The sequence below is a fragment of the Aphelocoma coerulescens genome, unplaced genomic scaffold (genome assembly GCF_041296385.1).
Source record: "Aphelocoma coerulescens isolate FSJ_1873_10779 unplaced genomic scaffold, UR_Acoe_1.0 HiC_scaffold_105, whole genome shotgun sequence".
Taxonomy (NCBI): Eukaryota; Metazoa; Chordata; class Aves; order Passeriformes; family Corvidae; genus Aphelocoma; species Aphelocoma coerulescens.
Window position 1 is genome coordinate 486,438 of NW_027183467.1, and position 27,769 is coordinate 514,206.

The window sequence follows — 27,769 nt, forward strand, 5'->3', positions numbered from 1 at the left end:
GGTCACAAGCAATAAGCTCAAGGGAGAGGAACCTGAACACTATAGTGCTTCAGTGAGTAAAACTGAACCCAACTTGAACTGCTGCCTCCCTACATCTTCTTGCCTGCTCCATAGGAAAGCATTAACTGTAAGCTTAATCTCTCCCTTCAGCATGCTGCAAAAAGCTGAGTCTGCTGTGTAATGATTTAGTTATACTAAATACTTTTGAAAAACACTATTTTAGTATTTTTATAATCACAAAACACATAATAAAATTCAAAATGGCATTCACCTACCTATTCTACTCCAAAGTGTACCTTCCTTCTTTCCATTCTTGCTGATGTATTTGGGGGGAAAAAATCACTAAGCTCCTTTAAAGCAAAACATAGATACTTACTCTGAGATGAAAAATTTGAAGGAGTGTGATATGTTTAGTGGAAAGAAGAAAAAACACAAGCTACAGGTACCCTTTCTATAATCAACAGAAAAGAACATCTGAGAGAAGTTATCAAGTGCTGGAAATTTGTTCTCAGTACAGAACAGAGCTCAGAAGTTGATCTCTGGTCTTCCTCAGAGTAGTACTTACACACTAGGAAACCATACATCTGCCATGTGAACAGTCGGGAATTATGAACAAAACAGCTTCTACTCAGTAAGGGTCAACACGCGCCTTTGGAAAAATATGTTGACATTTACATACAACTACGGAATATGACATTTCAATAGCATGTGGGCTTCTTAAAATACAGTGCTAACACACCCCGAGTTTACAGTAGATGATGAATTTCTGAATATAAAGAGCTAGGCAATACAGCAATAGCAGTTTTAATAGTGACTCGTAAAGAAGATCTTGGTTTAGAGAACATTAACCTGATGCAAGAAAAAACCCACCACGTGTAGTAACTTGTAACAGGTTTAACCTATTTGGAGCTGCTTCTGCACTGGTGTTTCCACTGCTTTCAAGATATGTCAGCAATGATAAGAGCCTGTGCTGGGGAAAAGCACAAGGACTAGGAGTGATTAAGGGAATAATCAGCCAGCAGGCATGCAGAAAGGTGGCTTTAGGATCTATGAGAATTGTGCCAGAGATGCTGAAATTAAACAAGCCCCACTCTGAATTTAGAAGGTGGAGAACTCTGGATAAAAGTGACCCAAACTGCACACCAGACTGATTTGAACCAGATGGTCAGTATGTGCCTTGAAGGTCTAAGATAACACAAAGAAGATTCTTGATCTTAAAAGCTTACATTTGTTTTGGGAGTCTCATATTTTGCTTATTTAATCCTATAGGACTGTGACAAACACGAAGTTTTTACTAATTTTTTTGAGTCATGTTCTGTTTTATAGGGCTCACTGGGATACAAGTAAGATGACCAGTGTTACCCAGCTGCATCACACTGCATATCTATAATAAACCACAAAACACATGCAGGACATTTTTAGGCACATAGCTCATATCCCCTTCCATGGCATGTCACTTTGGACAAAACTTGTGTTTTTCCACAGTGATGCCACAATGACTGAACAGTTTCTCCCCTAGTGAACCAACACTATTACGTTCAAGACCCAAGCATTCCCAGCCCCACAAGAAGAGGTTTTGATTGTCATTTCTCACATGTGACAAGAAAAAAAAATAAATAATAATAATAGAAGCAGCTAAAAGACACGTTTAATAATCTCTGAATGAATTCATTTTAGCAGAGCTCAGAAAAGAGATGACAGTTCATCTGCCCTAACCTTAACTCTATCATCCTCACCCACTTGACCTCTCTCCCATCTCTCCTGCTTGGAGCGTTCCCAAGAATAAGCCCCTCCTTTCTACCTGCAATCTTAATTTCAGCAAGTCATTATCCACCGCTTTATTTCAATCCATTCCCTATTAATTCCTGCTACACTTCCAAAGCATACATCAGCTACTGGATACAGAACTCATCAGCTTAAAACTCGCTTTTCTATCAAAGGCACATAATATTCAAATATTCAAACCTATAGAGGATCTGCTGATACACAATGAGTAAGGAAACAAGTGCGAGCAGGTCAAGGCTCAATAGAGTTGGGAAAAAGTGAGGCAGAGGTTACGTGCTTGGTTCACAGTTACCCTGATGGGGAAAAGTAACAGCAAGTCAGACTTTTAAATAAAAAACAGGGCTGAAATTCTACTTATAGTCCACACTGAAACTATAGAACCAGCACACTACCATCAACAATGGAATTAAGTTTTGAATTCAAGGACCTCACAACAGTTCACAAATGCTAAGTTTTAAAATATTTAGTTTGAATATTTGCATAAAATATATCATTCTGGTAGGTACCAAGCTTAAAGGTACCCACTACATCAACAGGACTCTCAGGGAGCTGTTACTTTGGAGTTAGTCTTTAGTCTAATTAGACTTTATTTTAACATGGTGTTTGATCAAGTAGAACACACTGTAGACATAAGAAACACACATAACTCTAAGAAACTTAAAGTATAATCTCATTACAGTAAATCACATCAAGGTTACAAAGACTAGACAGGACACTAAATCATCCACTCTGGTTTAAAAGTCTTTCTATTAAAAAAGAGAAAAAAAAAAAGAAAAAGATATGTGTTTCCAGTCAATATGAAAAACCAATGGTGGCCGGTTGTCAGCATTTCTACTCCAGTTGACTCATTCAGATGCAAACAGTTGAACAGAAATCTCAGTGTCAAACCAAGGCAAATTCTAATTTTTAGTTCAAGAAGGACTCCTGAATATGTCTCAACACATTTGTTATCTGGTGGCAGCACAGGAGCAACAGACAGGATTTCAGATGAATGCTTTTGCCAGCTGTGCTTGTCTAGGGGCCAGAAGGCATTTCTGCTGTAAGTCGGCTCTGTGATTCCATGGCATCCCTGCAGGAATCTGATCCAGAGGCTGCAGCCCACTCCATGAGACCACAAGCTACCACTCCATATTACTGTTCATCCAGATACAAGGAGATCATCCTGTAATCATAAAGCTACAGGCACAAGGAAGTCTAATACATCACCTCTAAGGCAAGTTCAAACTGCCCTGTACACTCAGCTATGGTAAAACCTTCCTCTAAATAAACTTCATCATCCTTCCTTGGGTTAGGAAGGTTGTTTAAGTCATCTTCCACTGTTAAGTCTTTTTCATGATTCAAGATGTAAAAAATGAGACAGTGCTCATGTGCTGCTGAAAGTAAAACCAAGAAATTTCAGGGGCAGATGATGAAGAAAAGCCTCTTGCAAGGATTTTTCATTTTCAAGTTTACATTTGGAGGTGTTGATGCCTGCAGTTCATATCTATAATCCATTTTGATGGGGTTTTTTTCCCTTATAAGGAGTATTAATGATTTCTTAACAAAAGAAGGGGTTGCAACCCATCTCTTACTGACTTTTGAATGGACTAAACCCCTGGTTTTGGTAAGAGCACAGGCAACAATTGCCTAATACAGTGTCTTCAACCAAAACTGCTCACTAGTACTGATGCATTTAAAAACCAGAAAACTGACTACAGAAAAAGAGATCTGTGGCATATAGGTAAAACCTTTTAAAATTAAGGCCTTGTTGCCTTTGTAAAATCACAGCTCAGGCCTGTTACTTTGGTTCGAGAAGGACTGTGGGAAAGAGGCACAGCTGAATTAGAGGTAGAAAAACATGCTGCAAGACTATCCTGTGTTCACATAGTGGTGTGTGGTGATTGGTTGAATCAAGTTTGTTGTGCTTTAAAACTATGTAAACAGCTAAGAAACTGTATAAAAGAGGCTACGTAGTATTAAAGATAAGCTTTTGCCCAGAGCAGTTGGTGTGTCTGTATGTGTCGTGACCGCCTCAACAGTGACAGAGATCTTTTAAAGTTGCCCACAGATACTGATTCTGGAAAACCAAAGGCCTGTTTCAAAGCTGTTGGAACCCAGAGCGCAGGGAATGTTTCTCTGCCTGTCCTGAGGGGGCCATCCCCCCAGGGAAACAGTTTTTAACCTTCGTCCAAGGAATGCCAAGGGTTTGGAATGAATTTGAATCTACAACTGTGTGAGTTAGGTGGTAGTATAACACATAGTTTGTTACAGGGTGAAAAATTTAGAGTTTTAGGTTTATTAGTATGGTTAGTAGATGAAGACAAGATGGAGGACTCCTGTCGTTTTTCAGGTCTCTTCCTTCTTCTTCATCTACTCCATTTTCTGCAGTGTTGGAAGCACGGAATGATTGGTTAGGAAATGCCGCAGTACAGGGCTACATGAATAGATAGTTCATTAGGCATTGGTAGAAAAGTAAAAATAATGTACATTCTTGGTGACAATTGGGTGATTTACTTTTAAAAGGGCCTTGAATTTCCAGTATCATGTCTTTTTGTACTTTCTCTGCTTCATGCTATGTCGGCAGCATGTAAATTGCTGATAAGATATAATAAACAATCTGAAGACTGAGAAGATCCAAAAGTCCCGTTCGTCTCTTACTCCTGGCAAGGACTTTCTCCCTCATCCAGGGAGGACATGTGGGGATCGAGAACCCGCACACAAAGCTAAAACTATGATTAGACTACTTGTGGTGTTTTAAGCATTAGACCATTCTTACAACTCATATAAATTGTGCTAAGTATTCTACTCTAACCACTAAAAACTCTTCACTGTCCTACCTTTCCCAGCTGGCCCTCAACAAGTTCTCATCAGCCATCAAGATCTCATTTAGTTTCATATCCTTAGCTCATCTGTAGCTGGTTTACATAGCCACTTCAGTGCTTGATGAACACGCAAGTAAATCACTACAGGATTCCTGGTTCAGGCAGATGGTAAATGTTAGGAAAAGTTGAAAGAATCCTTATTCCATACGTTTACTTCAGACCTCAAGTATCTCTTACGAATTCAAGTCCAAATACATTTACTGTTGTGTTCTGTGATTTATGAACTCTGCATCCAGAAATATCACATATGTACCAACATACTGGTGGCCCACTTTTATTGTCTATAACCACCTGTCTTTAATACAAACTATTTTTAAAGCTTATGAAATTGCTTCATTTTTAACTGCTTTCACCTGCTTCTACTTCGACAATCCACCGTATGTTTTAGATCTTTTATTCTCTCTTCTGTTCAGACCTCTGCCATATCCCAAATTATATTAAAGTCTCAAAGTTTAATCTCTACTTCAGAAAGCTCTTAAGGGAAGAATTCAGTAAAATAATGGTTTTTACCAACTGTCTTGCACAGGCTGAAATGTGGCACAATTTAAGTATCATATTACATCTCATTTGGCAAATCTAAGTAAAATTCCAAACCTAGTTTGGAATCATGTTACATAGCCTTAACTTTCCAAATGGTTCAGAACTTTAAGAACCAGTAATATCTGCAGCTTTACAAGCTAAATTAGGACACATATGCTTTAATTATCACAAAATGGTTTGTGCTGGAAGGGGACCTTAAAACCCACCTAGTTCCAACCCCCTGCCATGGGCGGGGACACTTCTCACTAGACCTGGTTGCGCCAAGCCCCATCCAACCTGCCCCTGTAGATTTCCAGGGATGGGGCAGCCACAGGTTCTCTGGGCAACCTCTGCCAGGGCCTCACCACCCTCACAGGTGTCATGGGATAGCAAGCATAGTCCCAGAAGTGATGTTCTAGCAAAGGGGTGCTTACAGCTTCCTCTGTGACCTGACAGAGCCTATCAGCTGGCCAGTTTGAATATGGACAATTCTTTAAGCCACTTAAAGTTGCGACCGCCTCTGTGATCCACACTTAAGAATAGGAACCACCCCCTTCCCCACAAGCTCTGACTCATTTCCGGTGCTGGGACAGGTGGCTGCGGGCCCCGTGCGGGGGCCAGCGGGCCCGGCCCAGGCCCTGCTCAAGCCAGGCCATGGCCATCCTGGAGCTGATGGGCCCTGTTCCACCTGCAGAAACCCCCCCTTCCCCCCCCAGCCCTGCTGTGGGCAGCCGGAGCGGCTCAGCTTCCCCCCCCCTCCACTGCGGCCAAGATTCAGCTAAAGCTGCACCACTGTCAGGCAAAGATCATGTGACCAACAGCGATAAGCTTCATTCCAGCTGCAAGGCCTAGGTGACATTAACCCTTTTAGTGCTGTGAAGAGCTGAAAACCTGAGGGAAGAAAAAGAGGAGATGCTTAAAGCTGAAAGTCTGTTGTGAAGCTATGATATGTCAGAGTACCCACTGTAATTTCATGAAGATATGGGGGGTGGAGTGTTCAATTCATGCTTGTTAGCAAAAGCACCTGTGCTGAGATAGGCAGATGCTGACACAGCTGTAATTTCATGAGAAGTTTGAACAGGGAGAGATGGACCAGATGAGGACTTTTGCTCCAAATGGGAAAGGAGAAAACCTCAGTTCCTAGAGATGCTCCCAGAGATAGTCCTAAAGATGAAGATGAGGAAGACCCTTTGCTCCCAGGGAAGGAGAAGGGCCTCTGTTCTTAGAGATGAAATGCTCCCAGAGATGGGTGAAGAGAACTTTTGTTTCTGAATGGCTCAACCTTAAAATTTTACCCCAGTAATTTCAAGAGTGGACCCTCAAAAGCAGTTGTGGGAAAAGCTGCAAGTCGGGAAGGGACTCACATGCGAGCAGAGAACCAACCTGGGCGGCTGTCTCATTGTGATAATGTTTTCATAGCATGGTCAAGAGAGACTCCTCTTCCTAAATGGACTGAACAAGGTTATTATGGAAGTGGTAAACAGACTGAACATCTCAAGGGTTGTCTTTTTACATTGCCACTGGGAGAAGGGAGAAAGGTGGGGGAAGGAGAAGTGTTCTGAAGGTGTAGTATAATTTTTTTTCTTCTTTCAGGTCTGTTAATAAACTTCTTTATATTCTTTCAAGTTTTGTGCCTGATTTGCATTTCTCCTAATTCTTATCTCACAGAAGGTAAATGTAGGAACCCAGAGTGCCAAGAATATTTCTCTGCCTGTTTTTAAGGGTTCTTACCCCCCTGAACAACACTGTTTTAACCTCCAAATGGTTTTGGAAAAAATGACCAACGATCAGACAAGAACTAGAAAATACAGTGGTGTGAATTAGGTGATCAATTACTATGTAAGATTGTCACAGGGTGAAAAATTTAGAGGTTTTAGGCTTCTCTTTGTAGTACATAGATAAGAGTAAAAAGTATCAAAATGGAGAATTGTTGTTCTCTAAACCTTCTTCTCCTTCTTCTACTACTCCATGTTCTGCAGTAAAAGTAGTTTGGAAGGATTAGATAGAAAATTCCGCAGTTCCTAGCCATGTTACTGAATAATTGGTAGGAAAGTCAAAATAATGTAGGTTTTTAGTAACTATTGGTTAAAATATCTTTAAAAGGCTGTGAAAATCTTGATACTTAGGACTCATTCCTGCTTTTCTGTCTTCTATGCTGTACCTGGGTCACGCTAGTGGCTCTGTTCCTCTGATAAGACTTAATAAACAACCATCTGGAAGCATTGAAACTAAAGGAAAAGTCTCGGCTTATCTTCGAAACTCCTTGCAAGGACTTTTAGCAAATTCTCTCGCATCAGGAGAGACTTGATTTACGGCACGGTTCAGTGTCAGGTAAACAGTAATGAGTATTTTGGACCAAACCACTACAACAGGGAAGAATTTCTTCCCAATATCCCATCTAACCCTGCCCTCTGGCAGTGGGAAGCCATTCTCTCTTGTCCTGTCACTCCAGGCCCTTGTCAAAAATCCCTCTGTAGCTCTCCTGGAGCCCCTTTATCCACTGGAAGGGGCTGTCAGGTCTCCTTGGAGACTTCTGTTCTTGAGGCTGCCTCCAGAGCAGAGGGGCTCCAGCCCTTGGAGCACCTCTGTGGCCTCCTCTGGATTCATTCCAGCAGCTCCACATCCTTCTGATGTTGGACCCCAGAGCTGGAGGCAACTCTGCAGGTGGGGTCTCACCAGAGCGAGACACAGGAGCAGAATTTCCCACTCCACTGCTGCCCATGCCATGGGATTGGCCCAGCACATGGGGGCTTCTGGGTGCCAGCGCATATGGACAGGGTATGTTCAGCTTCGCATCTACCCACTTTCCTTCTCCTCAGGGCTGCTCTCAATCCATTATCTACCCAGCCTGAACTTGTGCTTGGGATTGCTACAATCCCAGTGCAGCACCTTGCACTTGGCCTGACTGAACTTCACAAAGCTGGCACAGGCCCACCTCTTCAGCCTGTCCAGGCTCCTCTGCATGCCATCCCTTCCTTCTAGAACCACACAGCTTGGTGTCATTGGCAAACTCCATCTCACTGTCCATGTCATTGACTAAGAAGTTAAACAGTGCTGGTTCCAATCCCAAATCATGAGCACACCAATCATCACTGCTGTCCATTTGTACATCAATACATTACCCAGTATTTAACTGCCAATCAGAATCTTAGTTCAAAGATTAAATGAAGCTGACACCACTGCATTTTCACATCACCATATTTACACTATCTTTGATACTTCCTTCCCAACTGCATCAAATTTGCCAGATAACAAACTCAACCTGGCTTTTTTTTTCACTTCTCATTTTCAAGGACAGTAAGCAGAATGACCGCAGGGAGGTGGCTGCAGAGCAGACTTGGCAGAATGCAGCTGAAACCCAGTTATTCACTATTTTACAGATAAAGAACTGATGTAATATCTGTGACTGTAAGTCACTGGTGTCATAGCAGAGTCATCTAGGAGATCTAGGGGAACAAATGTGCCTCACACAACACTATTAAAAATGGGTTAGTTAAGAAAAAAATGAGTTTTAAGCTTAAGACCATGGATACTATACAAGACTCTATACAAGGTGTTGGGAGTTGTAGGAGTTCTCCTTTTGATTTTTTTTTCTCTTAAGGAATTTTCCCCCATACATGTTGCTAGGAGACAATGACTGGATACTTAAGAGAGACAAAAGATATGGCCACAGTTCAGTGGAGGGATGCAGCTGGCTACTATCTTTTACCTGGGGTTCTTCGTGGAAGGCAGAGATGTTGCAAGATTTGGACTGGGAAAATGGGGTTGAGTGCAACCCCTAGCTCTCTTGTTCTCTCGGCATTTGGAGGGGAGAGAGGCTGCAGTCACTGTGGGGAGAATTCATCACCACCATGGGGTTCTGCCTTCTGCTGCCTTTCTTCTACCGTGACTGGAACTCTGCTCGTGGGAGAGGCTATTGCACTGGGAGCTTGTTAACACCCTACCTCACTAAAAGAGGGACTTTTCACCATCTGCTTCAGTGCCTCAGAGGAAAAACTCCAGGATCCTGAGCCTGCCTTTCCCTGCCCTGGTGGAAGCTGGGCCGCCACTGCCTCATCCCCACCATTCTTTTGCCACTGCACAGAATCTTCGCTACACTGTAGCTCTGCACTCCCTGCCTCCCAAGAGGTCCGGCGGCTCCCACTACAGCTCTGGAGTTTGATACAGCTCATCTACCACCCGGGATTTTGTGCTCATTCCTGCCATTCCAGTTTGCTGCTTCCGAGGGTCCTGCTGGGGTTCCAGGATCGGCTGCCCCAAAGGGTTTGTGAAGCCTTTCTTCCATCCCTTCCTGGCTCAGCCAAGCCACCATTACCATGTGCTCCCTGAGCTCGCGCCACAGCGCCCCCTGCAGGTGCGGGGGAACCATCGCACCAGCGCCCTCCCCGGCCGGGAGCCAACAGCGCCCCTGCCGGCTGTAAGCAGAACTGGAAAGGGCCCGACAGCCAAGAGAGGCTGGCACTGGGTTCCTGGTTCTGTTTGTGGTTGCTGGCATAGTTATTGTTGTTTGTTTGCCTTGTTATACATACTAGCAAAGAACTGTTATTCCTATTTACCATATCTTTGCCTGAAAGCCCCTTAATTTCAAAATTATAATAATTTGGAGGGAAGGGGGTTACATTTTCCATTCCAAGGGAGGCTCCTGCCTTCCTTTGCAGGCACCTGTCTTTCAAACCAAGTCACCAGGATAGGACTAAGCAGCACAAGCCAGATAAGATAATGGCATGAAAAAGTCACAAGTTCTTGCTTGATACGTCTGAAGTATGAGGAGTGTACAAAAAAAGGTTAAAATATTTACTGAAGTTTGAGTTATTTCAGCCTCATCCCCTTCTGGGGTCTGCAAGGGAGGCAGGCAGGGAAGGAAAGAACTAGTATTTTTCCTCCAATCTCACCACATCCTGTTTGCTCATTCTAATGGAATGTCGTATCCAGAGGAGTAAGCTTCTGTTATTTTTAAGTCCTGGGGCTTCTCTGAACCAGGAGAAATTAAACCCTGAAAGCCTTTTAAGTGAGAAGGACCACCGCTGTCCAGACAGCTCACTTGAAATCACAATTCCCCAGGACACCTCAAATCAAATACCAGGACAAATACGCTGCTCAAGAGCCACAAGCACCAAAATATCCAGCATTCCCAACATCTTAGCACTCCAGCTGAAGATCAAGGCGCAAGAAGGTTTGGCTGCATAGCTTTAAAACCTGTTTCCTTCTCAGATAAGCTGCACCACAGCTCTATCAGCTTCAGAGCAGAGACTGCACAGATCTTCCACAGAAGACCCAAAATTAAATTAAAAGGCAGAGAAAAGGATTACAAGCATGCATTTTGCTTGTAATTACAGATTAAGACATCTGTTAACATTATGAGTTACAAATCACAATAAAATTCAAATACTATATGGTTTTGAGTTCCTACTTAACAGAAAAAGCTAACTTTTAAAACAAATTTGATGACAAAAATACAGACTGCCATGAGGAAAAAGCATATCCCAATTCAAGCTTTGTACAATACATAGATAATTAGTTTACTAGGAAAAGAAAACATTATTTTAACTTTATGAAATGTATTTTCAAAATGCTTTTCTGAACAGTTCAGATGATGATAATCAAAAGCAGAAGCATCTTTCTGTGACAAGTGTAACTGCTGTGACATTGCTCCTGGGGAATGCACAATAGCTCCAATATGTACAGACTTTGGAGAGAAAATAAAAACAAAGACCCAGATTATGGAAGTCAGGCAGCTCCTGAAAAGACAGTCACCACTTTGTACAAGAGGGTATCATTCTATTGCTTCAGCAAATTATTTCTAACACCTCAAAACCACAGAAAAGAATCCATGGAGCCAGTGACACTGATGGCTTTTTGTAAATTGGGCATTTCCATGACATATTTCAGCTTGGATTTGAGGCTTGTACCATACAAGCCACAATGAATGTCAGAACACATGGACTATCTCTAAGGACAGAGCAGACAACCTTGCTATCAGAACTTTAAATCTCACTGCCACTGAAGGATCACTTTTAACTAGAAGACTCTTCAAGTCCCTGCTTATTTAAAAAAATGAAGTAATGTTTTGAAAAAAAAAAAAATCTCAACAGGAGCATAGTGTTCCAATGGGAGTAAATTAAGACTAGTATGTCTTCACAGAAACATTTCTCAGCTGGTCTCAGATGTCTGGGATCAGTGGTCTCATCTACTGCAGTAAACAAAATCTGCTTTCTCAGACTGGCCAGGAGCATGTAAAAACTTCTAGTTCCCAGAAACAGTGTTAACAGTATCTAAATTTATTAAACAACACCTGATCTAATTCTTAATCTATACACAGCAATATCTGCCGACTCAATGAAGGCAAAAGCATTATTTTGCTAATCAAGAATCAAATAAGCCAGGATTCTGGCTAAATATCCTCAAGAATTGTAGAATGTAAAAATACAGTTCAAGATAAGGTCATGGCAAAAAGCATTCTTTGAGCAATACAGCTAAACCCTTAACACACACTCAATCTACCCCAAAGAATCAACTTTTCTTTGATAGCTATTAGAGTTCTCAAGCAACCATCTCCCTCCATCTAAGTTTGCTGAGATTTCTTCCCAAAGCCGCCATTTCATTATCTCAGCCGAAATACCACATATGATTAAAGACTTCTCAACTGAGTTGGAAAATATTAACATCGGTGAAAAGTTAATTCTTCACATGCTTGTGTTCTGATTTTTCAGACTGCTTTGTTTGCAAGTAACTTATCTATTACCACGCACAGAGCAATAACCACTTTAGTGGTGTTGTACTAAGTCTACTGCAGCTGAAATCCTGATTTTCCCATTCTTCCAAACTGGAGTAAGGCCACAATAAGGAGGATCACTGTCATGGTTATTATTATAATTATGCTCATTTAACAAGTGGATTGCAAATGCACCAAAATTATCCATGGGCCAGTTCAGCAACACTTATCTCCACTTATTCACAAATCCACCTTGCCACACTTAAAAGACATTAAAGATAATGCATTGAGAAAGATAATTTGGAGGCAGTTTTGGAGCAGAACTGGCAAGGAGTTCTGTATCTTTGCTTTATTCAGAGGCCTGAAATTTCTTACATCAGAACTTCCACTATTAGTAACTCAGTTTTCATAGTTTAACACTGTGTGAACCACACACAACAAACCAGTTTTCCTGAGCAGTGCAAATGAGTAGGTCTAAAACACAACGCCATTGTACCAAAATAATTGCTTGAGTATGTGCAGATTCAAAATATGTCCTGCCTGACTTACTTAACCTGAATTTCCTTCTCCTAGGAATTTGTTTCCCTAAACAAATGAAAAGCACCCTAAACTGGAGTAATCCAGTCTGTTAAGGTTTGAGTTCAAGGTTCAGTCAATAAACTGTGGAGATATATCAACATTTCCCACACGGAAAGGTGCTGCAGACCTTGTACACAACTTTAGCTGTGTTAGGATAAACTTACTCAACACTTTGCAACCTTAAGGAATCCAGAACCACTCTGAAGACCCAAGAAGGGCACCTGTGGTTCATGCTTGATACACTCTTCATTTGCAACAAGTCTGCACCATCCCAGTGGAGGGTGACCTGTTTTTTTTTATTTATACGTTTGCCCTTCCCACAAGGGCTACAGCAATGAAATCAAACTGGCCTTTAAGGAAGGTATCAGCACCTAGAGAAATCAAACATCAAGACAAAAACTGACTAATCACTGCAATTTTCTGGCATGCTTGAGGTCCTCAATAATGATCAAGCTGAGCTGCAGAAAAAGACAAATTTGAGGTATAACTCCACATCAGAGAAATAGTTTCCAGGAAATTACTTCAGGAACAAACCTATCCCCTTTAGTTACTATTATTATTCAGCTGTATTTTGATCCTGTTTTCTATGAGGACCCAGTATTGCAACAGACAGATGTTTCTTATTTTAATGACAACGGAAGGTATTTAGACAGGACAAGTAACCCAAGGTAGCATCCTAAATTTCACTCCCCCTTACATCATTTCATACAACTTTTGGTTCCTGAGGTACATCAAAGTCATAAAACAACTGCAAAGATGTCAGATGCCTCAATGCATATGCCCAAGACTTGCATGGTAGCTGTTTGAACCCTTTAGCCTTTGCTGTCTGTATTTGTCAGGCAGAGTGAAAGAAAAAAAAAAATCTTTCTATAAACTACAAAATGCCAAGGAAACCTTTGCAGTTGTTTACTGTTACCTCAGATCAACTAATGTCAAATATTCCTGCAAAAAATGCGCCAGACTAGATCAGGTTTCTTCCATGACTGTCCAGGTCCTCTTTCATTACCTTTAAATTTTATATTTACTTTTGACCTTTATAACATTGAATAGCAACAAGTTCAATATTTAAACATATGACAAAAAAAAATAGCCCTTCCTGGAGATCAGACAACTCTGCAATGCCTTTAAGTGCTCCAGTAGATATGCTTGCAAATGACAATGTTCTTGCTACCTTTTAAATATAAAACCTTTTTAGGCATTGATGCCATTTTCTTCCCTTTAATTTTTTTCCCCAACCTGAAGTATGACACTGAGGTGGCCACTTTTGTACTACTGCTCCTACTAGTCCTCCCTTAACACATTTTGGTGGGAAGAAGTTGTAGCATCAGTCAGATTGTGTGTACTATTTGATTTCTCTGTACTATTACAGAGAAATAATGTTAGTAAAACTATTTCTTGAAACGGCTTCCAGTTCCAAGTTACCTAGCAGGGAAGTAAGAGTCCTTGAAAATCTTTTAAAAGACATAGTAGGACTGACAGTGCAAAAGTTCAACATAAATAATTGGTCTGAATGTGCATTTCACTTGTCCAGATATACAAAGCATACCTGAGAGGTGATTAAACTTAAAAAACCATTTTTTTTTTCTTCGAGGGATACATATGTATTTCCAAGCTGTTTATATTAAAAAATACCATAAGATGAGCAGCAATACCAACACAGAGAATGTCACAAAGTATGTCTCACTCCAGACACAACAATCCCTATTTTGCCCTAAACTGGGAGCCATTCTTTATTAAAAATCTGGGAGCAGACTAACAGAAGCATTAAATACAGGGCTTGAGAGACACAGTATCAGAAAATACCAGAAATAGTTTCATCTCAGCATTCTCACTATGTTGCTGAGCATGTGACGAAGTGTTAGGTTTCAGTTCCACCAGAACAGTGCCAAAGAATTTAGGTGATTTATTCTGCAAACATGCTTGTTCATCACTGAAGAGAGAAACATGTTGCTGTCTAAGTAGCTTAAATTTGGGAGTTACATATCCATAGAATCATAGAATCATTAAGGTTCTTAGATCTTTAAGAACATCCCAAACCCAACCCCTCATCCAGCACTGCCAAGGCCACTACTAACCTATGTTCAAGTGCCACATCCACATGGCTTTTAAATCCTTCCAGGGATGTTAACTCTACCCCTGTACCAGACTGTACCAGGGCTGGACAACATTTTCAAAGAAGAAATGTTTCCTAATATCCAACCTAAAACTTCTCTGGCACAATTTGAGGCTGTTTCCTCTCATTCTGTCATTTGTTACCTGGGAACAGAAACCCCCACCTGGCTGCACCCTCCTGTGGAGTTGTAGAGAGTGAAAAGGTCCCCTCCGCGCCTCCTTTTCTCCAGCCTGAGCTTAGCCAGCTCCTTCAGCCTCTCCTGGTGCTCCAGACCCTTCCGCATCTCTGTCCCCTTCTCTGGGCATGTTCCACCTCCTCAATGTCGTTCTTGTTGGGAGAGGCTCAGGATTGGAGGTGCCTCACCAGTGCCTGGCACAGGGGGACCGCCACTGCCCTGCCTGATGCCACACCACTGCTGGTACAGGCCATGTGCCATTGGCCTCCTGACCACCTGGGGACACCTGGGCTCATGTTCAGCCACTGTTGATCAGCACCCCCAGGGCCCTCCCCAGCTTTCCAGCCACTCTGCCCCAAGACTGCAGCGTTCCATGGGGTTGTGGTGACCCAAGGACAGGACACAACCCTTGGCCTTCTTGAACCTCATACAAATGGCCTTGTCCCGCCAATGCAGCCTGTCCAGATCCCTCAACAGAGACTTCCTGCCCCCTCCAGCAGGTCAACACTCCTGCCAAACAGGGCATCTTCTGCAAACCAACTCAAAGTGCACTCACTGCTTTGAAATCTTTCAGACTCCAGAACTTCAGAGAATTCTTATTTTCTACATATTGCATGCACTCTGGAGATGCTAAAAGGGACCAGGAAAGAAGTGAATTAATGAGAAATTTAGTAAAAATTAGATTCTTGCCTTAGTGTGGTAATTCAAAAAGTCATGAAAATAGACATCATGGGAGAAAACTTAAGAGCATTTTGGTAGTACCAAAATTAGGTTTTGGAATACAAAAGGGGAACAGTTATATCGAACAAATTATAAACACTAATATCCCTACTACTTACAAGGCTGACCATATACTATATGCTACTGGCAGTCACTCTATACTTCATTCTACATTCAGTACTGTGGTCAGACAAGTGCTAAACTCTCACCACAGCCTCCTACTTCAAAGTCCCAATATAACAGTTATTGTAGCAGAAAAAATTGAAAATTCTCAAGGTCCTCATAGAAGTGACCAGTGACCTGGATCATGCAAGTAAACCAATCTGAATCAAATGAAGCATTTCCCAGAAGTTACTTAATTTGTGAAAGCTCTCAAAATATTTAACCAGCTCAACAGGAGGGCTTAGAAAAGTTGGTAAAGAAACTTGAAAGTGTAGTAACACCTTTATACAGTATAACTTTAAAAACAAACACCTGTACTTACGGATTTGCTCAAGTGAAACCCCAACGAACAATTTCTAGAAACGCCTAATAAGGATCTTGGAGAAACCCTGTGTCTTGGTTTTATGGACAGGCGTCTGCCAAGGAAGGCGAGAACCTTCCTGGGATGGAAAATATGAACCCCTTCCCTCCAAATTATTGTAACTTCAAAATTAAGGAGCTTTCAGGTAAAGATACAGGAAAAGGAATAACGGTTCTTTACTAGAATATATATGTATAACAAGACAAACAAACAGCACCACCGGCAGCAACAACAGAACCAGGAACCCAGTGCCAGCCTCTCTCGGCTGTTGGGCCCTTTCCCCTTCGGTGCAGTTCCACTCACAGCTGGCAAGGGCACTGTTGGCTCCCAGCTGGGCAGGGCGGGCGCAATGGTTCCCCCGCACCTGCAGGGGGCGCTGTGGCGCGAGCTGGGCCACCTCTCTCCACATGGTTAAGGGCGCCTCAGCTGGCGGGACAGAGAGAAAAGGGGCTCCCTTTGCAAGCTCATGGGAAAGAGCCAGTCACAGGGCCACTCTGGATGGCAAAATGGATTGTAGCAGGAACCTCAGAGCAGCAGGCTGGAACAGCAGAGACAAGCGCACCGGGCGGCAAAACAAAGTGTAGCAAAAACTCCGAAGCAGTGACAGCAGCCGCAGGGGTCCGGGTAGATACCAATTGTAGAGTAAAAGTGTAGCAAAAAAGCCGGAAGCACTGGCAGAAAACATCAGGGCAGGGCAGCGGAAGCCAGGCTTCCACAAGCAGGCAGGAGACACTCCTTCCAGAGAGGGGTCAGGCTCCCCTTCCCAGTGAGGCCGGGTGTTGAAAAGGTTCCACTTCAACAGCTGCTCTTTCGAGCAGAGGCTCACCCACAGAAAGGAGAAGCAGTGAAGGACAAAAAACTCCACAGAGGCAACGAATCCCCCAGGCAGCAGCAGTCCAACATCAAAACCACAGGTGTCTCCACTCCAATCCTGAGAGAGAGAGTGAGAGAGCTGAGCCCAGCCCCTGACCCCCAGCCAATTCTCACGGTATCTCTGCATTTCCCAAGAGAAAAACCCCCAGCTAAGAGATAGTAGCAAACTGCAACCCCTCCCCCATTCTGGCCACATCTTTTGTCTCTCTTAAGTATCCATCGTTCCTATCTCTTAGGCAATAAATGGGAGAAAAATTTCCTGAGAAAAAGAAAAAAAACAAGAAAAATCCTAACCTCCAACACCCTGCAATAAAAAAAAGCCAAGTAAAATATTTAACCTAATCAATAATGAGGACGCTATGTGTTATAGTAAAGATCAAATATAGAGATTACCTCACTGCAATTTCTCAACAATTTATGTTGGAGTTTGAAAAGCTGCTAAAGGACAGGTGACTGAAATAAAGAAATTTAATAATGCATGTTTAACTGCTGTGCTCAACGCAATAAGGAGCAAGGGAGAAAAATGATCTATCTGAAAGAAAACTGCAATTACAGCTTACGTAAGACCTTGGAGTCGATAGGATTGTTTCTCCAATAGCTAGGAAGGTAAGATCTCCAGCAGGAGCTAATGCTGAAAAAATCTTGCACAACACAGGTAAATAGCCCAACAGGGATTATCATATTTAGCTAAACTTTCTCCTTTTCAGGAATCTGTTGTGAAATCAAGTATTAAGTCACAAGAGCTTGGAAGGCTGTAGCATGAAGGACTAAACTTTCCAATCTGTCTGAGAGAACAGGAAATTGAATTAATCTTTATACAGCCACACACAAGGACCTCTACTACTCTGAAATTTGTTTTCAATGTACAGATGTTCTAGTTTGCAACTCTTTTCAAAGTGATGTACAGGCAGGAAGTATGACCATCTGCTTCAAGAACTACACTGAAGCAAAACAGGTCAATGTTCTATTAAGGTACCTAGGAAGTGTGTTTGGACAAGTTATTAAAATGGTATCAAAACTACTTTACAAGACATAATTATGGAATTAGTGGCAATTACTGGTTAAGATTCATAGTTGTATTTTATGGTGTCAAAACAGGAAGACCTCAGCAAGTTTAAATTTTAAGGCAAATTACCTTGCCTGTCCTGCCAAAAGTCACTAACCTTCAAAGAGAAATCAGCACTTTCAAGCATCCCAATCCTGTCAACTAGGCACAATAAAACCCTTTCATCTTGATTTGGATTATGAGGAATTAGTTAAAATGTTGTAATACTTTTGACTGCATATTTCCAAAGAGAAGAATTTGCCTTTTCACAGCTTCCTGTCAAGAGAGTCAACTACTTTCCAAAAGTTCATTTCTCCTCAGTCATTTTCTTTGCTCCTTTTTCAAACTTCTGTGGAAAAACGAAGTTATTGGTGCTGCAAGCCTGACTGCAGCCACCTATAAACATACAGGGTCGCAGTATCCCAGAATGGTTTGAGTTGTTAAGGGTCTTCAAGCTCATCTCAACACAAGCCCCTGCCAGGGCAGGGACACTGTCAACAAGACCAGGTTGCTCCAAGCCCCATCCAACCTGACCTTGAACACTTCCAGGGATGGGTAGTCCATAAACTCTCTGGGCAAACTGTGCCAGTGCCCAGAATCTGAATGGAGCAGTTGGCCTTCCACCGATGGTCAGTGTTCAGTTCCTGGGAGTTCAGTGGTTTCAGGCAACAAAGTGAACCTTAACCAATAATTGCCACTAATTTCATATTAGAGCACACAGGTGCAAAGACAGCGGGAAAATAGGCAAAGTTCCAAAACGCCGAAGACATTCAGGGAGTGAATTTAAAGACAGCAAGATAGTTTCCTAGAAGGAAACCAATAACAGTGTAGCTACATGTTCAAAGACAATGATTACAGAACAAATGAAAAGCTCTACATTGAATATTCAGTTGATTTATAGCAGGCAGCAGGTTACTGTGCTTTTTCAATTGATTAAAAAACTCTGTGTTAAAAGAAAGCTATTTGTTTTCTCCCGTTTATCAACCACTACTCCAGCACGAGCAGCAGCTCTCCAGTGAAGCTATGCTTGCTATCTGCAGTTCATTCCCATAGCCAATAGCAAAACATGAAAGGCAAGTTTTCCAAACAGAAGCCAAAACTCATGAAACACTAAGAAACACTATTTAAGTTTTTCTAGCATTACTGGATACCAAATCAAACCCATATATGTGCCAACAGACCCAGAATAACAAAGCTGAGTTACTCTATTGCATTCCAGAATTCCAACAAGAGAAACTCAACGACTGTTCCACGGCTACTGAAAACAGTAATTTCAAATTCCATATCACCTCAGACTACCCAAAACTGTTTAAGGTGGGTTTTTTTGGTATTGATTTGTTGTTTTGAACAAAGTACATCAGTGTGTTTACAACATACTCACTCTCGCTCTTTCTCCGTCAGTCTGTCATTGATATTATCTTTGATTGTAGACCGGGAGCCCTTGTGAATTATAGGATACCTGAGTGGCACTTGTAAGAAGAAGGATATCATGGAAACCAGGTGAGCAGTATAGCCCAGGGCAACAGCAATGCTTCCATCATCTTTTGCTGTCAATGATGAAAAGATTCCATTATTAATTGTATTCACTGAAACCTAATATTCATCTTTATTGCTCAGAGAACAACAATTAATGTAGCTCTCAGAAGTCAGAACTCAAGAACAGGAGGTCTGGAGTCATTTTGGAGGGCTTTGCAAGTGTTTGCACTTCACTGTGTTGTGTTTGCCTCTTGTGACCAGGCACAGAAAATGAGTGATGGCTTGTTCTGCAAATTTTACTTTCAAAGCTACACTGCCTGGATGGGGGAGGGTAAAGAAGAGACGGGAAAAGTGAAACAAAATTCCCAAGACAAAAGTTCAAGTATTAAGCTTTCTGTGTTTCTCTAGATGGATTTGACATGTGTGTGTGGGATCAGGGCAAATCTGCATTTTCCTCAACTTTATTCACGAGTGAGATCAGTTAGAGAGACACCAACCCCAAGCTATGAACTCTGTTCTCTGCCAATAACTGGAAAAACTTAAGATTAACCCATTGTTTTAAAGTAATATTTTCAATTTGATATTTAAGATTTCAACCTTAAAGCTTCACCTGCCAGGAATACACATAGGTCTTGCGATTCAAACTACATCTTTTGGCTATATAAAGGCTTTTCCTTTCTCTTTTCTTTATTTTTAATTCTTTTTAAGGGATACAAACAGCATAATACTCATCCCTTCTGATGTATCCATGAAACCAGCAAAACAGAGGACCTTCAAGAAAGCTTATAATGATATTCAACAACCCTACTGAGCTCATGACAGAGCCTGTCATGATATACATATTTAAGTTACACCTCTTTCAAAATGGATTTTGTAAAAAAGCTTCAAAATTCGCAGCAAAACTGTCTTTTTAGGGATTTTTTTTCTTTATCCTTCAGACGCCTGAGTTTTTAAAAAATAGTATCTACTGAGTGTGAGATAAGACCCATGCCAGACAGCTGGGTTTCAAATTTAACTGCCTATTTCACTAAATTGAATGCTTAGTACTTCTTCCTCAAAATACAATATTTCTAGAGACTTGGAGAAAGAATTAGTAATTCTTTTGCAATGAATCAATACCAGGAAACTGAAAATGGGCCAGAAGATGGCAACCACTGATTCCTCGAGAGTTAGCAAACTGAGTTCATTACCACATTTAGTGCAATCCGGGAAACAAAGCAATAGACTAATTTTTGTCCTACTGACAAATTTGTTTTAAAGATTACTCCTCCAATATTCTAGCATCCAATATACATATTATTAGTACAAGTTAATTACTATGGGGTGGTTTTAAAGAGTTAGACATTGATGGAGGTTTTTGCTCAAGAAACCAGAGTGAACAAGTACTGGGGGCAAGAAATCCTCAAGGGGATTTTAATGAATTTCCAGTTCACGTCAAACATTTGTAGATGAATGCATGCAGTTACCTGTGCAACTGTTATACAGGCAGGCACAGGATATATTTGCTTCTGCAGTAGGATGAGGGTTGACAGTTAAAGTAGAAGGCCACTTGCAATGTACTCCATACCGTCCGATAGGTTCAAAGTCTTTTTTTGCAAGGTATTTATTTGGCAAGTTCACCAGCAACTACAGCAAACCAAATGGGGATTCATGCCTGTTGCCCCGCCAAGATTTATGGACTAAAGGCAGCTCCAATGGAATTTTAGGTCAGACACTAATATTTTCCAGAATCACTGAGTTTGGAAGGCACCTCTGGGAATGGCACAGTCCTCACCCCCAGGTTAGAGCAGTTTGCCCACAACAGGTTACCCAGGACTGTATCCAGCTGGGTTCTGAGCATCCCCAAGGATGGAGATCCCCTGCCTCTCTACGTAACCTGCTCCAGTGTTTCAATATGGAGTCTTAGAACACAGACATGCTTTACTAAGAGTCAATAGAAACCTCCTTTGCTTTAGCTAGGAAGTAGCAATAAATGATTCATAAGTTTTCTTCTAGTCTAGATCTTTCTGGTCAAAAATTTGTGGACTCCAAGCTATTGCTACCAGTTTTCTTAATTTTACGAAGTTTAGGAGCAGTGTTAAATGTAACAACTACATTAAGAATATGCGGCTACCTTGAAAGTCTTCAGAATTAGGAAGCTTGACTCCACAAACAAAGTAATCCTTTTGGTTATTCTGTAAATTTAAAATCAACAGTGGAAAGTGAGACTGGAACAATAACATCCAGAACACAAAAACCTGCATAAAACACAACAACAAAGCTAACAAACAATAAAATAAAAATTAAAAAAAAATAAATATTCAACTAAACTTAGAGTGACTGACACAGGATTTTAATCCACATCTCACATAGTTCAGAAAATAAATGCAAATTTTTAAAGGGTGAAGAGCTTCATATTAATTTGTTATATAAAAGATTTTGAAGCTCAACATTTTAACACGTTTCTGTGCACTCAGCTAGCCTACTATCAGGGTTACTTTATGTAATTGTACACAAAATGGAAAACATCCATTAAATTATAGTTATTCTATTTTTATAGAGGAGACTGTGTAAGAGGTGCTGGCATAAGTTCCCTCCCTGTAAAGTTTGTAATCTAAGGGCCAAATCTAAGAAAAAGATGAAATAAACAGGATGAGCAAAGAGAAGATTCTATCACAAACAAAGCATGACATTTGCTTGCAGTATAATAAATAGGAAGTCCATTTCACATCAAGCAGATTGTTAGGATGTTGAAAACATACCAAATCAATAGGGTAGATGTAGGATAGCTCCGACAGCAACTGCTTGCATCGAATAGTCTGCTGGGCATTTGTCTTCAAAAACTGTTCTCTTTGGGGAAAGAGATTCCAAAATCATTATTTTCTTCAAAAGCTCCATAGAAAGGTATTAAGTTGTCATATCCCTTCTGCAGCTTTCCAATGATCAGTTCCTATCCTCCAAGAAGTTAGGTAAATCCACCCAAAAAAATAATACTGCACACAAAACTCATTTTTGTTTTCAGGTGTACCATACATTATAGACATATTTTGACTGCAAGAATCAGGGATTACAAAACTGGGTTACACTAAAACAGACCTAAAAGTCCTATCAGAGTCTACACATACAACCAAGCATCTGTTTCTTCTCTTCTAGGCTTGCCACTGGTAATTATCACTTTAGATATCTACAAATTGTAGCAGGGATGTCTTAACAAAAGTTTCAGGGCAACATGAGGAAGAATTTGGTGCCAGAAGTCCCATTTTCAATGGCCTACTCTCAACCCTGTCTTTTTTTTCCAGTTACAGAACAAACATAGGTCCTTTTACCTCTTAGCAGTGCATTCCTTTCTTAATTCATGGAGAGATTCATTATGCTCTTCAAGTTTCTGGTATTCAGTCCCAAATGCATTTTCTAAGCAACATGAGGAATCAGGAAAAAGAATAGTATAAAGTATTTTCTTAGTTATCCAAAGTTTAAAAAGTAGATACTGACAGAATGCTGGCAATAATCCTCCATTTATTCTTACCAGCCCATTTTCCATATTATGGTCCCAAACTAGAGAATGCCAGCACAGGAGGAGCACCTGTCTTCATGAACTACACACCATTCACCAGCCAAATACAACCCATCAGATTTCATCCTCCTTTAATACCTATTCCTCTCACAATCACACAGTGCAGTAATCCAGTTATACGGTCTTAATACTTGCATAGCCAGAATAAAGTACATGGTAAATACCATCATTCTTAGACTCAGCTAAGTACTGAAAACAAAAAATCCTGCAATAAGATCAGGCATGTATGTAGTTGGTGACCTCCAAAGAGGCAGTGATACAGCATTTCACTATAGGAGACTTGCCTGGTAAAGGATGACCAAGATGACTGAGCATTTCATCTGTCACTTACATATCAAAATATTACGAGGGATTTTTGTCTTCTAACACTTAAAATGGAATCAAAATCACAGGTACAGAAACTTCTCTCATGACATTATGAAGTCCCTTTATCATGGCAATGTTTACTGTACTATACTGTAGTTCTGATTTTCTCATAAAATGTCAATTAAACACAGATTTAAGATTGCTTTGGAGAGGTGCCATAGTAAGAAGTTATTTAGAGACAAGATACCAGAAATCACTGTCTAAAACTCAGTATAACAGAGAGAGGGAAGAAATTACACCTGGCTGCAAATTTCACATAAAGAAAAGACACAGGCACATTAGAGCCAGACAATAAAAATAGAAGAGAAACCAGAACTTTCATTTTGGTCAAAAACTAGGCTAAGGTTTCTACACTTACCTCTGTCAAGCAAAGTACTTTTTTGCTTATGCAACAAGGCTACTTCTTGACCAAAGGCCTTCTTCTGTCTCTCCAGTTCATTACGTAGCACCAGGATCTTCAACTGTAAACATTCACTCTCCTTTTTCTGTGGGAAGAAATACAGATTTAAAAAAAAAAAAAAAGTTTCTCTGCACAGAAGCAGTTTCATAAAAAGGTGATAGGAGGGAAGGAAAAAACAGGACAAGACTAGCACCTGCCTGACTAAGAACTGAGTTCATAGATTACCACAGGAAACGGATTCCCAAAGACTTTAATCATTTTGCTGCTTTGGAAGGAAAGCAACTCAGCTGTGTGCCACAGTGCTTGTTCCTCCTCAGGGATGCATCTCCTCTCTTGAGCCCAGAGCAGAAATTAAGAGAGGTGCTTCAGCAGGACATAAAAATTGACAGCAGAGCACTAGCAGTAGGATGAGCATTCATTCCCTAGCAAAGGGCTCACCAGCAAGAGGGAAGGTGAGCAGTAAGAAGTCTATACAAAGTGGAGGCAGGAGCTGGAAAAAGGCTGGAGATGTTCAAGCTGCACTGTTAGATTCAATTCCCAGCTTCAAGATGATGAAAATAAGAGGATACAAAGAAATAGCTGAGAGAGTGCTCAGCCTGGAGAACAGAAAAGGCTCCAGGGAGACCTTAGAGCCCCTGCCAGTGGTCCAAGAGAGCCGGAGAGGGAGTTTGGACAAGGGCCTGAAATGACAGGACAAGGGGGAATGGCTTCAAACTGCCAGAAGGCGGGGTTAGATGGGATACTGGGAACTAAATTCTTGGCTGTGAGGGTGCTGAGGCCCTGGCACAGGTTGCCCACAGAACCTGTGGCTGCCCCATGCCTGGAAGTGCTCAAGGCCAAGTTGGACAGAGCTTGGAGCAGCCTAGTCTAATGGAAGGTATCCCTGCCTATGGCAGGGGGTTGGAACTGGATGATCTTTAAGGTCCCTCCCAACCAAAAACATACTACGATTGTATGATATAGTTTTGCTCTCAGATATTTAAAAATGAAAAGCCTTTGCAAGGAGGGACAAGGATATCCATAACTGAAAAGACGATGGTTAAACAGTCAAAATACCAGCAGAAGGCAAAGAAGCTCTGGGCTGGAATGACTCACAGGAGATTTTATATTGCCCCTTACAGAGGGTGACTTCTTCACCTCTTCATCTACAATGTAACCGCTGTAATTACAGTGGGTAAACAAGTTCCCATTTTTTCCATTTTGTCTAATCCTTGAACTAGTTCAACACTTTTGGAACTTAGCTGAGTACTCTCGACCCAGAATCTGCTTTTCAGCAATAAATTAACTTCACACTGCAAATGTGCCCTTCCCTGTAGAAGGCACCAGACACATAACAGTGAGTACCAACATAATGAAGTCACCACAAACCACTCCTGTTCTGTCAACTCATTGCTTTGAACCAAGATCAGCTTTCCTGAACAGAAAGCAGAAACTAATGCCAACAGACTTCTCTGGAAAAAGGAGGAGAGCAGGCAAAACAAATTGTCAAAAGCCATTGTAAGATCTAGTACAATTTCTGCTTAAAACGAATATGTCACTTGAGTAACAGCATTTGCATGAATTCTGTTCATCCAAAGGGAGTCAGGGTGCAAGAAGATACAGTCAGTAGACTCACCTCACTCTAAATCCACCACAGGTTCCTGACAAGTTTCATATAAATCATTAGAAGTTTGTTTTCACTGAAAGACCTCTTTCATGCACTGGGCAAAGTTTACACTTTGATAGCATGATTGTACAAAATAAAGGTAAAAACAGGATAACCAATTTAGTAATCCATCTGAGTAACACACACAACTCAAATTCATAACATTACACAGCTCTCAGATGAGTTTCCATTTGAAATGACAGGTGTAAAGAAAGATTTCAAGTGTTAAAAAAAACCCCAAGCTTACGGTCAAGACATCAGTCAGATGCTTCAGCAAGCCCATAAAATAAGGTTTTAATAAATCAAACATACCAGTTCATTCCTTGTAGATGTACATCTCAGCTTTTCTTCTATCTCCCTTCCTATTTTCTGAACAGTTACCTGAGTCTGTTTAATTGCACACTGAGCTCTGTGGAGCCTGCAAGGAGAAGTTACAGCTGTGATAAAGGTTCCCCACATGTGCAAACAGCTCAAAACCAGCAGCAGGAATGCAAACTCAGACTATCAGCTTCCATTTCAAAACATCAAATGAGGAAGCATAAAGAAGGCAGGTTTAGACTGGATATTGAGAAGAAAATCCTCCCTGTGAGGGTGGTGAGGCCCTAGCACCAGAGAAGCTGTGGCTGCCTCATCCCTGGAAGTATTCAAGGCCCCATTGGACAGGACTTGGAGCAACCTGTTCTAGTGCAAGGTGCCCCTGCCCATGGCAGGGGGTTGGAACCGGATGAGCTTTAAGGTCCCAAAACCCCAAATCATTCTGTGATAACTTGCATAGTTTATGAAGAAAACCACCAAGTCTTTAAATTCAATCAAGTATCAAAATCTCCTCTTCAATTTTTCAATTCAACCGATGCTGATCAGGCTGCAGGTGAGAGAGCATGCAATTACAGGTATCTCATTTGGTTAAATCACCATTAACATGAAAATAGATACACACAAACATTGTTAACACAGGCCAGCTTTAGAAAAAGTGCAAGTATCTTTTAGCTAACACACAGCTACCCCAGCCAAGAACATGAAACATTCTTCACTATCTCCCACTATGCTATGGGCCCTTCTGTAGCAAAAATAGGGGTTTCTTAACTGAATCATGTTTGAAGCATGAAAAGATGATGTTACTGATTGTTAGCACTGGCTTCAGGGTGAAGAGAGAAAACCAATTATTTGCCATATTTATTGGAAAAAAAGAAAAAAACGGGCAGAGAAAAAAGATGGCAGAACCAGGTCTAAGAGAGACATGAACATCTTTCTTAAAATTAACATGGAGTAGAAATTAATGTATTTATTAGAAAAAGAGAGGAGTTATACATGGAAACAAACAGTGCTAATAATATTAATAAACAAGATCTTGTGATTTAGGACTTTTACATGTTATAACTCTAAATGAATACATTTAAGTCACCAGATGCCTTTAGTTCCTTCATACTGTTGCTTCTCCTGAACACCAGTAATAGCATCATTTAAAACAAAAATCAAAGTGATTTCTTTGGTTTCTCTAGAGTTTCTGAAACTGCTCATAGCACCAGCAGACACAGAGCTGGTCAGGGGCAGCTGTACCCTACCCCATATCAAGCAACACAGTTCTGCTGGCTGCTGAGGTGGTGGGAGGGGGCTAAGACTGCTGAGACCAAGAGTACTGCATCACCCATGGGCTTGGTCTAACACACCTAATGAAGAACTGAGATCTCCTGGAAACCCTGATCCTACTGGGAACTACTTCTTACACCTCCCACCTTCATGAATGCATCCTGAGGCTGTTGGCTATGGAACACATTGCTATGCATGTCAAAGCCAAGGTTTCCTGACCATCCTGAACATCACTCAGAGCTCTGCTGTCACGTCATCCAACAGGATCTAAGTTTTCTACTTCCACTTTCCAACTTGTCTCTTTCTGAAAGTCTGGCATGTTTTCTTTCTACACATAAGAAAGCCAAGCTAAAACTCTTAGGTAAAGAGTAATAACTGAGTGACATTTTCCCTTCCTCTTTATGTAATTTAACACTGGAAGAATATTCTCGATTTAGTTCATTAGGTGATTAAAAGAAAGTCTTACAAGTTTTCACAACACTCCATTTAGGCAGCAAAACCTCCTGGAAGGTGATCTAGTCATTGAAAGAGTATTTACGTAACAGAGAAATTGTTAGAAAGGTCATTTGCCATGTGAATTCCTCACAGATCAATACCCATTAACAACCTACAAACTGTGTAGTAACTAAGTTCTCCTACCCATGCCCAAAGGATAAGGAACAAACATCTACTGAGACTGACTTCTCTAAACAATACATACAATGGAATACATACCATGATTCACCCAATTGAACAAGTATCTAAATACATATTCCTAACATATAAAACTGCTATACAAAATAATTCAGCAATAAAATGTGGTTTTAATAAGAAATTGATTTCTTTTTAAGCCAAGCA

General features: G+C 41.1%; 1 protein-coding gene across 4 annotated transcripts in view; it reads right to left on the minus strand.

Moving 5' to 3' along the window:
* The window catches only part of UVRAG (UV radiation resistance associated), a 107,611-nt gene that overhangs the window by 43,095 nt on the left and 36,747 nt on the right, over nt 1-27,769 (minus strand). For all 4 annotated transcript variants that reach the window (XM_068998422.1, XM_068998421.1, XM_068998423.1 and 1 more), the window contains 6 exons: nt 25,658-25,763; nt 23,659-23,785; nt 22,687-22,771; nt 22,123-22,210; nt 21,495-21,555; nt 19,287-19,452 (listed from right to left, as the gene is read on the minus strand). In XM_068998422.1, coding sequence (XP_068854523.1) covers nt 19,287-19,452; nt 21,495-21,555; nt 22,123-22,210; nt 22,687-22,771; nt 23,659-23,785; nt 25,658-25,763 — 633 coding nt within the window. The remainder of the gene's footprint in view (nt 1-19,286; nt 19,453-21,494; nt 21,556-22,122; nt 22,211-22,686; nt 22,772-23,658; nt 23,786-25,657; nt 25,764-27,769) is intronic.